The 13,986-nt window shown below is 44.7% G+C and overlaps 1 protein-coding gene across 1 annotated transcript in view; it reads left to right on the top strand.

Moving 5' to 3' along the window:
- The window catches only part of LOC129697686 (dynein axonemal heavy chain 6-like), a 415,092-nt gene that overhangs the window by 70,753 nt on the left and 330,353 nt on the right, over positions 1 to 13,986 (top strand). Inside the window, exons 6-8 of the mRNA XM_055636395.1 lie at positions 1,698 to 1,868; positions 9,389 to 9,501; positions 11,144 to 11,401. Coding sequence (XP_055492370.1) covers positions 1,698 to 1,868; positions 9,389 to 9,501; positions 11,144 to 11,401 — 542 coding nt within the window. The remainder of the gene's footprint in view (positions 1 to 1,697; positions 1,869 to 9,388; positions 9,502 to 11,143; positions 11,402 to 13,986) is intronic.

Raw genomic sequence — 13,986 nt, forward strand, 5'->3', positions numbered from 1 at the left:
CGGGGCAGTCAAACTATCCGCAGTCAGGGCGATCAAAGCCCCCGCAGCCGACGATCGAAGCCCCCATCGGGGTAATCGAAACTCCCACGTAGGGGCGGATGAAACTCTCTCCGCGACATGGAGCTCCCAAATCGGCCTCTTCTCACCAGAGACCGCGGGCTTCACGATGTTGAAGTCCACAAGCCCCGTGGTTGGAGCATCGATCCTCGGCAAGGGATCGCAAGCTCTGTGATGTTAAAGCCCCGCAGACTCCCGCGGCTTGGAGCACCCGTTGGTCTTCAGGAAAGACCGCCAACTCCACCATATTAGGCCGCAGTGTGGACAGAGATAAGATATGGAAAAAAATTGCATCTCTGTCGAGGTAAGAGATTGAAAAAAAAAAGTTTCTCCCAACCCCCCCCCCCCATCAAACAAACCAAGGAACAGTAAAACATACTTTTTAACACATACTAAAAATAACATTACACTCATGGGTTTATTCCATTCTGAGGTAAGCCTGCAACAATCTGAAGTTCCTAATTAAAGCAGGAAAGAAAGAAATATACACCTGTGGCTATTCACCAAAGCCCTCACTCTTAGACCATTGATAATCCACAATCCAGGACTGCTGATTTTTTAAAAAGTATGCTGTGTTTTCTCTGCCTGGCTTCTTATCACTCAAACAGCAAGCTAAATTGATTGGCCTCAATTTAAATGGTTACAATGACAAAAGGAGGCCCTATTATGATACCTTCTTTACCTGGAACTGCAAGCTTCAGCTAAAATCTTATGACCCACAGGATTTAACTCAAGACATCACTCGCTTTCACTATGAAAATGTAGGATATATTTCAAATGAATGAAAGCCACCACCCACCAAAGGCTGCATTCTGTGATCACAATTAAATAAAAATGTATAAAATCTTTCTCAGTCAGAGCAAGCTCGATTAAGATCACTCTGATTTTTGTGTTTTCATTATGTTCCCAGCCCACTTTCACTTATTGGCTGGCACTCTGAACAGAGTAATTTCTCTCTAAAAGACAAAAGATGATTTGATATTTCAGTTGGATCCTGTAAACTGCCAAAATATTAAGTGTCAGGTTGACTCATGTACTGTGACAGTATGAACAGTGGCAATGAAACAGTGGCAATAGACAATAGGTGCAGGAGCAGGTCATTCGGCCCGTCGAGCCAGCACCGCCATTCAATGTGATCATGGCTGATCATCCACAGTCAGTACCCCGTTCCTGCCTTCTCCCCATATCCTTTGACTCTGCTATCTTTAAGAGCTCTGTTTAGTTCTCTCTTGAAAGCATCCAGAGAACCAGCCTCCACCGCCCTCTGAGGCAGAGAATTCCACACTCACAACTCTCTGTGTGAAAATGTTTTTCCTCATCTCCGTTCTAAATGGCTTACCCCTTATTCTTAAACAGTGGCCCCTGTTTCTGGACTCCCCCAACATCGGGAACATGTTTCCTACCTCTAGCTTGTCCAAACCCTTAATAATCTTCTATGTTTCAAATAGTTACCCTCTCATCCTTCTAAATTCCAGAGTATACAAGCACAGATGCTCCATTCTATCAACATATGACAGTCCCTAATCAGTGGAACTACGATCAGTGTGACCTGTGAATTGTGGACTATGGACTGTGCTCCTTCATTTGCACAGAGTGCTGCATAATATTATAACTTTTATTACTTTTATTTTATTTTCCAGCTGGATGTAATGACAGCAATGGAGGGCAAAGGCGAATTTGTGTATTGTCTCTCAAGGACTCGGAATGACCCAAGAGCTCGCTACAATCCTTACAATCTACAAGTGGTTCCGGCAAAAACAGCAAAACTGTATAAACCATATTGGACAATCAGTGCATCCCATGTTTCCAAGGTAATAGAATTGTTTGGCCCTTTAGTAGTAAACATAGAACAATACAGCACCGGAAAAGGCCTACAGTATCTATATTGAACATGATGCCAAATTAATCTGCCTGTATGTGATCCATATTCCTCCATTCTCTGCATTATCCATGTGTCTATCTAAAAGCCCCTTAAACACCACCATCTTATTTGCTTCCATCACCTCCAGCACATTCCAGAGGCCAACCATTCTCTGTGTATAAAAAAAAAACATGACCTGCACAACTCTTTAAACTTTCCCCCTCGACCTTAAAGCTATGACAAAACAAAGCTACGTGGTCACAAGTGACACAATGCAGGATTAGCATTCAATGGGTTAATGGAGGGATCTCCCATCTGAAGAAGGGTCCAAACCCGAAACGTCACCTATTCATTTTCTCCAGTTTCCTGACATTGAGTTACTCGAGCACTTAGTGCCTTTATTTTAACTCTATTAGCTGCACCATTCGTAGCTATCTCATCAAAAAAGACTGATGTCGGGAAGCTCCAAAATCGCAGAAGGTTTGACTAGCCCCGAATCGGGGTCCGATCATCCGGCGCGGGGGAGCTGAGATCCCCCTGATGCAGGTACTTGATCGCCCCGACGCAGCGGGCTCGACCACCGGCTGCGGGAGCCAAGATCGCCCCAAATGACGGAAGGTTCGAGTGCCCCGACCGCAGGAGAAAAAAAGAAGTGAAGAAGATTGAACTTTCTTTGCCTTCCATCACAGTGAGGAATGTGGGGGAGTTGCTGTGGTTGATGTTCATGGTAAAAATATATTTGGGTGTCTTGTTGCTCTTTATTGGTATCACTGTATGGCAAATCAAATTCCTCATATGTTGCAAAACATACTTGGCTAGTAAAGTACTATTATGATTATGATTATGAAAAAAAATCAGCTGGTTTATCCAATATAACATTCGAGGTAAGAGATTGAAAAAAAAAAGTTTCTCCCCAACCCCCCCCCCCATCAAACAAACAAGGAACACCTAACACACACTTTTGTAACACAATAATAAAAAAAATTCTGCTGGCTCTTATCACTCAAACAGCAAGCTAAATTGATGCCCAATTTAAATGGTTACAATGACAAGGAGCCCTATTATGATACTTCTTTACCGGAAACTGCAAGCTTCAGCTAAATCTTATTACCCACATGATTTACTCAAGACTCACTCGCTTCCCTATGAAAATGTAAAACCCTAATAATTTTAAATTAAAAACATTTTCTTGATTATTCTTTTGAATAGCTTCAGGTTAAATTGATTTGCTTGTAGTGGCCTGGAGATTATGGCAAGTATTTCTACAATGTCCACATACACCTCCCTCAGCTACACAGGATCCAGCACAGTGTGTGGGAAACTTATGGAACTGCAGATCTCTGGTTCAGTTTCTGGTCGAAGGTAGACACAAAATGGGGGGGGGGGTCTCAGCGGATACAGTCCAGCGAAGAGCATCTCTGGTGAAAGGAGACTGAGGGAGGAATGGGTGACGGCTATTTTCTGGTTGAGAAACCCATGTTCAGAGTACCCTCTCACTTCGCTGAGGTGTCTACCCAAGTGAGGGGGGGGTGGGGGTCAGAGATAGAATGTAGTCAGGACCAAATGTCCAAAGAACAGGGGGTAAGACTGGTGAGGAGAGAAACTGGGGAGGGGCAGGTTACAGTCTATATGGGGAGAGAGCTTAAAAGCAGAGGGCTATTTGAAGTTACCTGGAGCAGAAGTCAATGTTCATACTGCTGAGGTGTGGAAAAGACTACCCAAGTGAAATATGTGGTGCTGTTCTCTCCAATTTGTGCGGCCCGGGGCCTCACTCTGACAATGGAGGATGCCCAGGACAAAAATGTCAGATTGGGAATGGTAGGGGGTGTTAAAGTGCTGAGCAACCGGGATATCAGGTAGGTTAAGTTGGACTGAGGGGTGAAGCAAGGTGATCAGGTGCAGGAGCGAAACGATCGCCGAGCAGGAGTGGGGCGCTTGGGCTGCTCCGCCTGCAGATGTACAGGAGTTGATGTTTACCTGGACTACAAAATGTGGTGCTGCTCCTTGTTGGGATACGTAAATGAGGTTGGAAGTGCTGAGGGGAGGTGCCAAGTGCCGAGCTGCGCTTGGTTTTCCCTCTTCGTAAATGAGGTTGCCTCACCAACAGCATCCTCCCTGGTTGGAAAGATTGGCCGGGGTCCTTGGGGGGTGCTGGAGTGTGGCTGATAAAGGGAGTGGGGTGTGCTTTGTTCTCCCGCGCGGTTCCGGACTGCAGTACTGTGGGAAATCCGTTTGTTGGACCTGGGGAAGGGGTGATTTGGAGCCTGGGATTTCGAGGGAGTCAGAGCTCCCAACCAGCGCGGTCTGAAGAGGGCCGCGGTCTCCGCGGAGGAAGCGGTCAGACATTTCACCACGGAGCCAGGAAAGCAGAAAGAGGAGGAGATGGGAAGATGTGGCCAGTAGTGGAAAATATCGGACCGCTGCGGAGGCCACAAATGGCCCCAACCTCGGGTGATCACAGAGGGAGAGGACTGAACTTTCTGATGCCTTTCCCCACAGTGGAAAATATTTATTCTGTTGTGGGGGGACGTTTGTGTTGAATTATACAATATGTTGTGTCATTTTTCTTAATTTTAATGTTTCTATAGATGTACGGATGCTTAATTATTTTTTTCTATGTAAAGCACTTTGGTCTCAACGCGGTTGATTTAAACGTGCTATATAAATAAATTTACTTTACTTTACTTTACTAATGATAGCCTCATCTATAATGGAAGAGGGGAACCTCCGTTTCTTAAAGAATGAGGACATCTCTGATGACCTGGTATGGAAAACCTCATCCTGGGCGCAGATGCGGCATGGACATAGGAATTGGCAGTAGGGATAGAGTCTTTACAGGAAGCAGGGTGGGAAGAAGTGTAGTCTAGATAGCTATGGGAGTCAATGGGTTTGTAAGAGGCTCTCACTTGGGTCTTCTCGATATCCCGCAGCTCCGCTCTTGCTCCCCATCCACCCATTCATAACAAGGACAGTCCCCCTTGTTCCCACCTTTCACCCTATCAGCCGTCGCATACAGCATATAATCCTCCATCATTTTCGCCACCTCCAGCTGGATCCTACTACTGGTCACAGCTTCCCATCTCCACCCCTTTCTGCTTTCCGCAGAGAACGTTCCCTCCGCAGCTCCCTGGTCTATCTGATCTCCTGGTTGCTCAGCGCTTCAACTCTCCCTCCCATTCCCAATCTGACCTTTCTGTCCTGGACCTCCTCCATTGTTAGAGTGAGGCCCAGCGCAAACTGGAGGAACAGCACCTCATATTGTGTTGGGTAGCTCACACCCCAGAGGTATAAACATTGACTTCTCTAACTCAAATAGCCGTTGCTTTCCCTCTCTCTCCATCCCCTCCCCCTTCCCAGTTCTCCCACCACTGTCCTCAACTACATTCTATCTCTGTCCCGCCCCCTCCCCTGACATGAGTCTGAAGAAGGGTCTCGACCCGAAACATCACTCATTCCTTCTCTCCAGAGATGCTGCCTGTCCCACTGAGTTACTCCAGCACATCTGGACCTGGTTAATGACTTAAATAAATATACCCACGTTTGAGTTGAAGCAAAGCTAACTGAAAAAACGATCTTCGAGGAGGCTGCAAAGACTGCAAAACTTATCACTCATGAATCATCTATCTCTGCAGCCACTTTGTCTCAAATCTCGAGAAGCATGCAGTCAGGTTCTAATTGTTCCTGTTTTAGTCTTGATTATTTCTCTAGTGCTTTCTCTTCAGTGATTTTGATTATCCGAAGTTCCAAACAGTCATCATACCCCCATTCATGCTATATGTATGTTTTCTGAACTGAAAATAAATGCAAATTATTTCAGTACATCAGCCATTTGTTCATCCATCTAATATGTTTTATTTGTCATTTTCAGTATGCGACCTACATTTATTTTTGTTCCTCCTCTTTATATAGTTGTATAGTTAAAGGCTTACTCCTGGTTCTTTGTACTCTTATGCAATTTTGTGTCATCCCAACAATTCGGAGCCCGTTTTTTTTAATGTATTTCTCCAGTAACTTACCTGGACGGAGATGCAATTTTTCTCCGTGTCGCATCTCCGCCCCCCCTGCAGCCTACAGCATGGATTGGTGCGGCCTTTCCTGGACACCGGCCCAGAGCTTCAAGCCGCGGGTGCCGCGTGGACTTACCATCGCAGAACCTGGGATCTTTTGCTGAGGATCGCCAGTGTTGGAGCTCCGACCGCAGGGCCTGTAGACTAACACCGTGAAGCAGCGGTCTCCGGTAAGAGGCGGCCGACTCGGGAGCTCCATGCCGCGGAGTGTTCCAATCCGTCCCGACGCCGGAGTTTCGATCCTCCCGACGAGAGGGCTTGAACAGCGGACCGTCGGCAGCGGCACTGCGGAGGGTTCAAGGCACCGACCACGGGTGAACAAAGGAGGAAAATTACTGAACTTTATTGTCTTCCATCACAGTTAGGAATGTGGATTCCACTGTGGTCGATATTTATGTTTATGTTAAACTTTATTTTATGTGCTGTGTGTATTTCTGCTTTTCTACTTCTTATGGCTGTATGGTAACTCAAATTTCACTGTACCTTAATTGGTACATGTGACAATTAAATTGAATCTTGAATCTTGAATCTTGAGCTCTATTGTCATAGGTCTGCCATGCACTAATGAGAATCTAGATTTTGAATAACTTCAACCACTGCCAGAAGAATTCAATGCAAGGACAGCTTATCTTCAGGCAGGCTCCCCTGTTAATAACTGCAGACCTTATTACTGAGCAGAGATTGCTACATTGAATAGTGAAGGTGACACATATATTAAAGTTCAACGCTTTTCTTTTATTACAGGAGCCTACTATTTTGCTTTTCTTCTATTACAGGAGTTCCGGTGGGCGGCGCGACTCACGTCGCAGCGGCCTCTGTAGTCCGTCTGTCTTTTTGTTATTTTTTGTCCCGTTTTAATGTAGTTTTTATTTATTTTTTGATGGGGTATGTGTGTGTGTGTGTGTGTGTGTGTGTGTGTGTGGGGGGTGGGGGGGGAAACTTTTAAAATCTTTCCCCTGCACGGAGAACCCGACCTTTTCCCTGTCGGGTCTCCGTTGTCGTTGGGGCTGCAATGTGGAGCGGCCTCCAGCAGGAACGTCCTGGGGCTCCAGTCGCGGAGCTGCGGACCTACTCACCATCATGCAGCTGGCCGAGTTCGGAGCGGGTGGAGCTGTGGTGGCGGGCTGCTGTGACCCAACCCCCGGAGATTCGGAGGCTTACTGCAGGTCTGGCAGACAGTAATATCGGGAGCCCGCGGGTCCCTGCTGGGAGACCGCTTTTCGGGGCTTCCGCAACGGCGACTTCACCCGCCCGAGTCGCAGGGTCGAGGAGTACCTGGAGCGAGGCCTTACATCATCGCCCGGCGCGGCTTCAACGGCTGCGGGACTTTGCTAGCGCCCGCCGGAGGCTCCAACAACAAGACCCGGAGCGCAGCCTTGCATCACCCGACGCGGCGTTAATGGCCGCGGGACAATTGCCATCGCCTGCCGGGGGCTTTGACTCTGACATCGGGAGGGGAATGGGGAGTGCAGGGGAGAGATAAGTTTTTTTGCCTTCCATCACAGCGAGGAGGAGATGCGCTGTGATGGATGTCTGTGTAAATTGTGTTGTGTCTTAGGTCTTTTTTTCTTGTGTGTATGACTGTAGAAACAACATTTCATTTGAGCCTCTATGAGGTTCAAGTGACAAATAAATTGTATTGTGTTGTGTATTGTGTGTACTAAATTGAACCCCCTTGTAAAGGTTATAATTGCAAGTTCCCCGTAAACCTTTCAAGTCTGTTAAAAATTGCTTTTATTTGGAATTTAGTTTTTTTTAAAACCTACCTAATTGAGTTTAGATCTCTTGGAGAAAGGTTGTATGAAAGACTGCTTCATTGAAAACTGTAGTTACTGCTAGTTTCATTCAGTGTTGGTTGTGCAACCTACTGTTGCTGTAAGGTCTTGTTCAACATGGCAGCAGCTCTGGCATGTACTCCATTAACCCCTTTAGACTGTAAAATAATTGTGCAGTCTTTTCACTGAGAGAAGCCTTCTCATCTCACTGTCTCTACTCATCATAGAATCCATTGGTCAGCAATGCTATATTCAGTGTTTCTGACACGTCTTCTCTCTCTGCTAAACCACACATTCTCACTCCAATCCTTCACTTTCATTGTGCTGACATCAAAGTTTATTGACTTCAAAATTCTCAATCCGCTATTACCCTCACTCTTTCTGTTCTCGCAGGATTTGGACTCTGCCAAATCACCGGGACATTCAATTGGTGAAAAATAATGTAGGTTAGATTTTTTAAATAGATCCGCTGAGTTTAAATGTTTCAATGGAGGGTTTTTGAAAGTACACAAAAAAGCTGGAGAAACTCAGTGGGTGCAGCAGCATCTATGGAGCGATCCATAAATGCTGCTGCACCCGCTGAGTTTCTCCAGCTTTTTTGTGTACCTTCGATTCTCCAGCATCTGCAGTTCCTTCTTAAACACGAGGGTTTTTGAAAGTTGTGTCTAAGATCCACATACATGGATGTGGTTAAGAAAGCTTGGAAGATACTGTACATTATTTTAGTAGAGGAGTCACAAAATATAAGAGCAGGAAGATTAAGCTAGAACTTTATGAAACAATAGTTAGACCAGAGCTGGAGAACTTTGCGAAGTTCAGGGTCATCACATTCTGGAAAAGAATGAGAGAGGAAGCGGAGGAAATTTGAAAGGAGATTATTATTATTATTGTTATGGTATTTGACTGGTAACTCAGTGATCTGGACAAAGAAACCAGAAACATGAACTTCGATTCCACGAGGCAATTGGGCAAATTAATTCAGTTAGTTAATTTAATCCTGGAATATGAAGGTGGTATCATAACTGTGATGATAAAACTCCTGGACTGTTGTTAAAAGCATTTTGTTTGAGGGAAATAAATCCATACCAATCCTGAAAAAAGGATTGTACCTTTATTGTCCTCTGATGTGACTGAGTAAATGACTAAGTTCAAGGCTACAGGACCACCAATATCAGTCTTTAAATGAACGAGAAACTATTTCTCAGTTTAATTTAGTTTAGTATAGAGATGCATCGCGGAAATATGCCATTCTGCCCACTGAGTCCGCGCCGACCAGCGATCCCCGTACGCTAATACAATCTTACACACAAAGGACAATTTACAATCTTTACCGACAAACCTGTACGTCTTTGGAATGTGGGAGCAAACGGGAGCACCCGGAACAGGTCATGGGAAGAATGCAAACTTCCTACAGACAGCACCCGTAGTCAGGATCAAACCTGGTTCTCTGGCGCTGTAAAGCAGCAACTCTACCACTGCACCACCGTGCCGCTCTTGAAGGCTACATTTTGTTCCAGCTTTGGGATACTTCCAGTTATTCTTACCGTCTGATAATACAAACTCATTTATATTTCTTCCCTTTAAATTACCAGTGCTTTTCTAACTTTTTATGATGATTTAATTTTCAGATCAACTCACTGACTGAAAAAGATGGCATAGAAACTGATTCTGTATTGGAGTGGTTGAACGAACGATATTTCTTCTACAAGATTCATGAACTGCCAATTTTTGTGAATTTCAGGTAGGATGTCACAAAATTTAGATAAATGTTTTGATAAATATTTGATTGTTTGGGTATCGTCAAAGGCTGAGGTCTAAACATAACTGTGTCTTAAACTGGCCTCTGCATAACTGAAGCATAACTTTCATCTCCTTGTTCTCTAAATATAAAGGCCAGGATTTCATTCACTTTTAAATTATGAGAGTTTTAACAATCCACATACATGGATGTGGTTAAGAAAGTTTGGAAGATACTGTACATTCGTTTAGTAGAGGAGGCACAAAATATAAGAGCAGGAAGGTTAAGCTAGAACTCTATGAAACAATAGTTAGACCAGAGCTGGAGAACTTTGCGAAGTTCAGGGTCATCACATTCTGGAAAAGAATGAGAGAGGAAGCGGAGGAGATTTATGAATATATTGCCAGGATTTTAAAATCTAAATTCTAGCGAGTTCAAACCGAGTCTATCCAGTCTTTCTTCATATGAAAGTCCTGACATCCCAGGAATCAGTCTGGTGAACCTTCTCTGTACTCCCTCTATGGCAAGAATGTCTATCCTCAGATTAGGAGACCAAAACTGTACGCAATACTCCAGGTGTGTTCTCACCAAGACCCTGTACAACAGCAGTAGAGTTCAAAACCTCCCTGCTCCTATACTCAAATCCTTTTGCTATGAATGCTAACATACCATTCGCCTCTCTGTCACTGCCTGCTGCAAACCTGCATGCCTACTTTTAATGACTGGTGTACCATGACACCCAGGTCTCGTTGCATCTCCCCCTTTCCTAATCGGCCACCATTCAGATAATAGTCTACTTTCCTGTTTTTTGCCACCAAAGTGGATAACCTCACATTTATCCACATTATACTGCATATCCATCACACCTCCAGATTCAGGGAGAGTTTCTTCCCTGCTGTCATCAGGCAACTGAACCATCCTCTCGCCAGCTCGAGACGGCCCTGATCTCCTATCGACCACATTGGAGACCATTGAACTATCTTTGATCAGGTTTTATTGGACTTTATCTTGCCCTAAATGTTATACCCTCTATCCTGTATCCGTCCACTGTGGACGGCTTGATTATAATCATGTTTGGTCTTAGCTGACAACCACAATCTGAAAGAGGAAATATCACAGTTTTCCTGCTGGACAGAATGAAGCCAGTAGCAGGTGAGAAATCCCCTTTTGGTGAGCCATATCTTGCAAGGAATATCTTGATCTTCCCAGTTCTATGCCTCATGGAACTTTTCCATTGCTTCAGGCTTGTCACTCACCAGATTGCTTATAGGCACTCAGTCTCTCCATGCCCAAACTCGGTTATAAATAGCACATAGTGTTAACAAGTAGTTACTTAGCCCACACCAAGATGTTAGAATTATCTGAATCTGCTAATTAGGTCAGCTGGCTCACTGATAGTTGCACTGCACCTCTCTGGGTGCTTTAATGTATGGTTGCAACTTGACGGAACATTTCTTGAAAGTTAAGCAAATTTTAATACGTAAATAGATTTGCAGATAGGATAAATTTAGTGATAGTCAGATGTTAAGGTTTGATTTAAATCTGTGTTCCGTTTTAATATCCGTTTTCAATTTCCGTTCCTAATGTTTTTTTCTAATGTTTATTTTTCTTTTTTTCTAAACATATTCAATTTTTTTTCCCCCAGAAAATGGAAGGCTTTCAGTGTTTGGAAGGACAATATCCGTAACCTAAAGACCAGCAGCAGTAGGTATGTTTGGTTTAGTTTAGAGATACAAAATGGAAAAGGCTTGTTCAGTTCCCTGAGTTCACGCCAACTATCAATCACCTATTCACACAAGTTCTATTTTATCCCACTTACTCATCCACTCCCTACAAGCCAGGGGCAATTTACAGAGGCCAATTATCCTTCAAATCCATACGTCTTTGGGATGTCGGAGAAAACTTAAGCATGCAGTCCCAGAGAGAAAGTGCAAACTCCACATAGACGGCACCCGAGGTCAGGATTGAACCCGGGTCTCAAGCACTGTGAGGCAGCAGCTCTACCAATGGTTTACATGATGTTAAGAGAGTCTGTTTGACTTTCACTCATAGCCATGTGGAAATTGGTGAATAGGGTGCTAATTTAACTCATTCACAGCACAACTCATATGATGTTAATTCATTCTTTTCCTCCACTAAAGATACTGTTTGGCCTTGAGATATAATTCCATGAGATGTTCTTCATGTTTCACACAAAGATCTGAGAGCTGGCTATATGGCTGGAGGTTGTGTAGCATGGGGATGGTTGGAGGTAGTGTGGAATGGTGGAGGTGGGTAACCTTTTAACCTGCTTTAACCTGCACTCATACATTTGTATGAAGAGGGGAGGCAAAGATCTGAGAGCTGGCTATATGGCTGGAGGTTGTGTAGCATGGGAATGGTTGGAGGTAGTGTGGAATGGTGGAGGTGGGTAACCTTTTAACCTGCTTTAACCTGCACTCATACATTTGTATGAGGAGGGGAGGGAAAGCCATTGAGAAGGACTCTGGATAATTTTACACTCCCTAATTTGCAGGCACAATACATTCCTCCCTCATTTTAACACTAATCAGGGAGCAAATGTCATATTTCATAATGTATTGGGTCGATTCCCTTCTGCCCTCACTTAAAGAGATTTATTTTGGATCTTTATCCCTTCCCTTTTCTATTCAGTGTGCAGTTCCATCTTTTGGACAGTTTTCCTGCTGAATACCTCTTTGGCTTCTATTCTTCTCCATCATGCTTTATCCCTATTCTCATGTTCTCCACCAAAGGCCTACATACTTACCTCCAGTCTCCTGTGTGCACTTTTTGAAAGGCATAATTGTTTACCCCATTTTCCTATGTTCTCTACCAATGACCCACCTGCTTAACCCACATTCTCATATGCTCTCTTCAAAAGGCCTACACACTTACCACATTCATCTGTGCTCTCCTCAAAGGTCTACTGACTTTTCCCATTCTTCTGCGCTTGCCTTGGAAAACCAACAAAATTTACCATAGAATGATGCATTATTAGACCCACTGTGCCCATATAGATGGCACAGTGGCACAGCAGTAAAGTTGCTGCCTTACAGCGCAAGAGACCGGGTTCGATCCTGACTACGGATGCTGTCTGTACTGAGTTTGTACATTTTCCTTGTGATCGTGGAGGTTATCTCCGGGTGCTCTGATTTCCTCCCATACTCCAAAGACATAAAGGTTTATAGGTTAATTGGCTTCTCAAAATTGTAAATTTTTCCTACTCACTCGGTCGATCATGTGTCAGACGTTCTGCCATCGCTTTGCCCCATCTGTGCCACATCTGTGCCTCTGCAGAGATCGTCTGAGATGGTGGCCGATTGGGAAAGGGGGAGATGCAGCGAGACCTGGGTGTCATGGTACACCAGTCATTGAAGGTAGGCATGCAGGTGCAGCAGGCAGTAAAGAAAGCGAATGGTATGTTAGCTTTCATTGCAAAAGGATTTGAGTATAGGAGCAGAGAGGTTCTACTGCAGTTGTACAGTAGGGTCTTGGTGAGACCACACCTGGAGTATTGCGTACAGTTTTGGTCTCCAAATCTGAGGAAGGACATTATTGCCATAGAGGGAGTGCAGAGACGGTTCACCAGACTGATTCCTGGGATGTCAGGACTGTCTTATGAAGAAAGACTGGATAGACTTGGTTTATACTCTCTAGAATTTAGAAGATTGAGAGGGGATCTTATAGAAACTTACAAAATTCTTAATGGGTTGGACAGGCTAGATGCAGGAAGATTGTTCCCGATGTTAGGGAAGTCCAGGACAAGGGGTCACAGCTTAAGGATAAAGGGGAAATCCTTTAAAACCGAGATGAGAAGAACTTTTTTCACACAGAGAGTGGTGAATCTCTGGAACTCTCTGCCACAGAGGGTAGTTGAGGCCACTTCATTGGCTATATTTAAGAGGGAGTTAGATGTGGCCCTTGTGGCTAAGGGGATCAGGGGGTATGGAGAGAAGGCAGGTACGGGGATACTGAGTTGGATGATCAGCCATGATCATATTGAATGGCGGTGCAGGCTCGAAGGGCCGAATGGCCCACTCCTGCACCTAATTTCTATGTTTCTATGTTTCTATGCCTCTCCGCTGCAAGTCAGTAAGTGGGCCATTGTCTGCTCCTTTCCACAGTTACACTTGTCAGAATCCAAGAAGCCCCACTTCTTCAGGTTGAGTCCGCAGCATCCAACTCCAGTGCGGAGGCAGTTTAGGGCTTTCCAAGTAGCATAAGGCAGGTGGCGTCCTGGTGCCATCTGTTGTTTGGTTTTGGTGCCAGCACGATTGGCTCTAGTTCCATGAAGATGTTCCAACTTTTCAAGCGTTTCCCTACTGTGTAGGATAGTGCGTGTGAGTTATCGCTGGTCGGCGCCGACTTGGTGAAGCAAAAGGTCCGTTTCCACGCTGAATGCCTAAAGTCTCTGAAACAACTGTCCAGTTATGCGAGGGATCAGCTCGGATCAGTATCTCACTCTGTCGCCACTGGACAAGCATTTTC

This window comes from Leucoraja erinacea, chromosome 5 (assembly GCF_028641065.1).
Source record: "Leucoraja erinacea ecotype New England chromosome 5, Leri_hhj_1, whole genome shotgun sequence".
NCBI lineage: Eukaryota > Metazoa > Chordata > Chondrichthyes > Rajiformes > Rajidae > Leucoraja > Leucoraja erinaceus.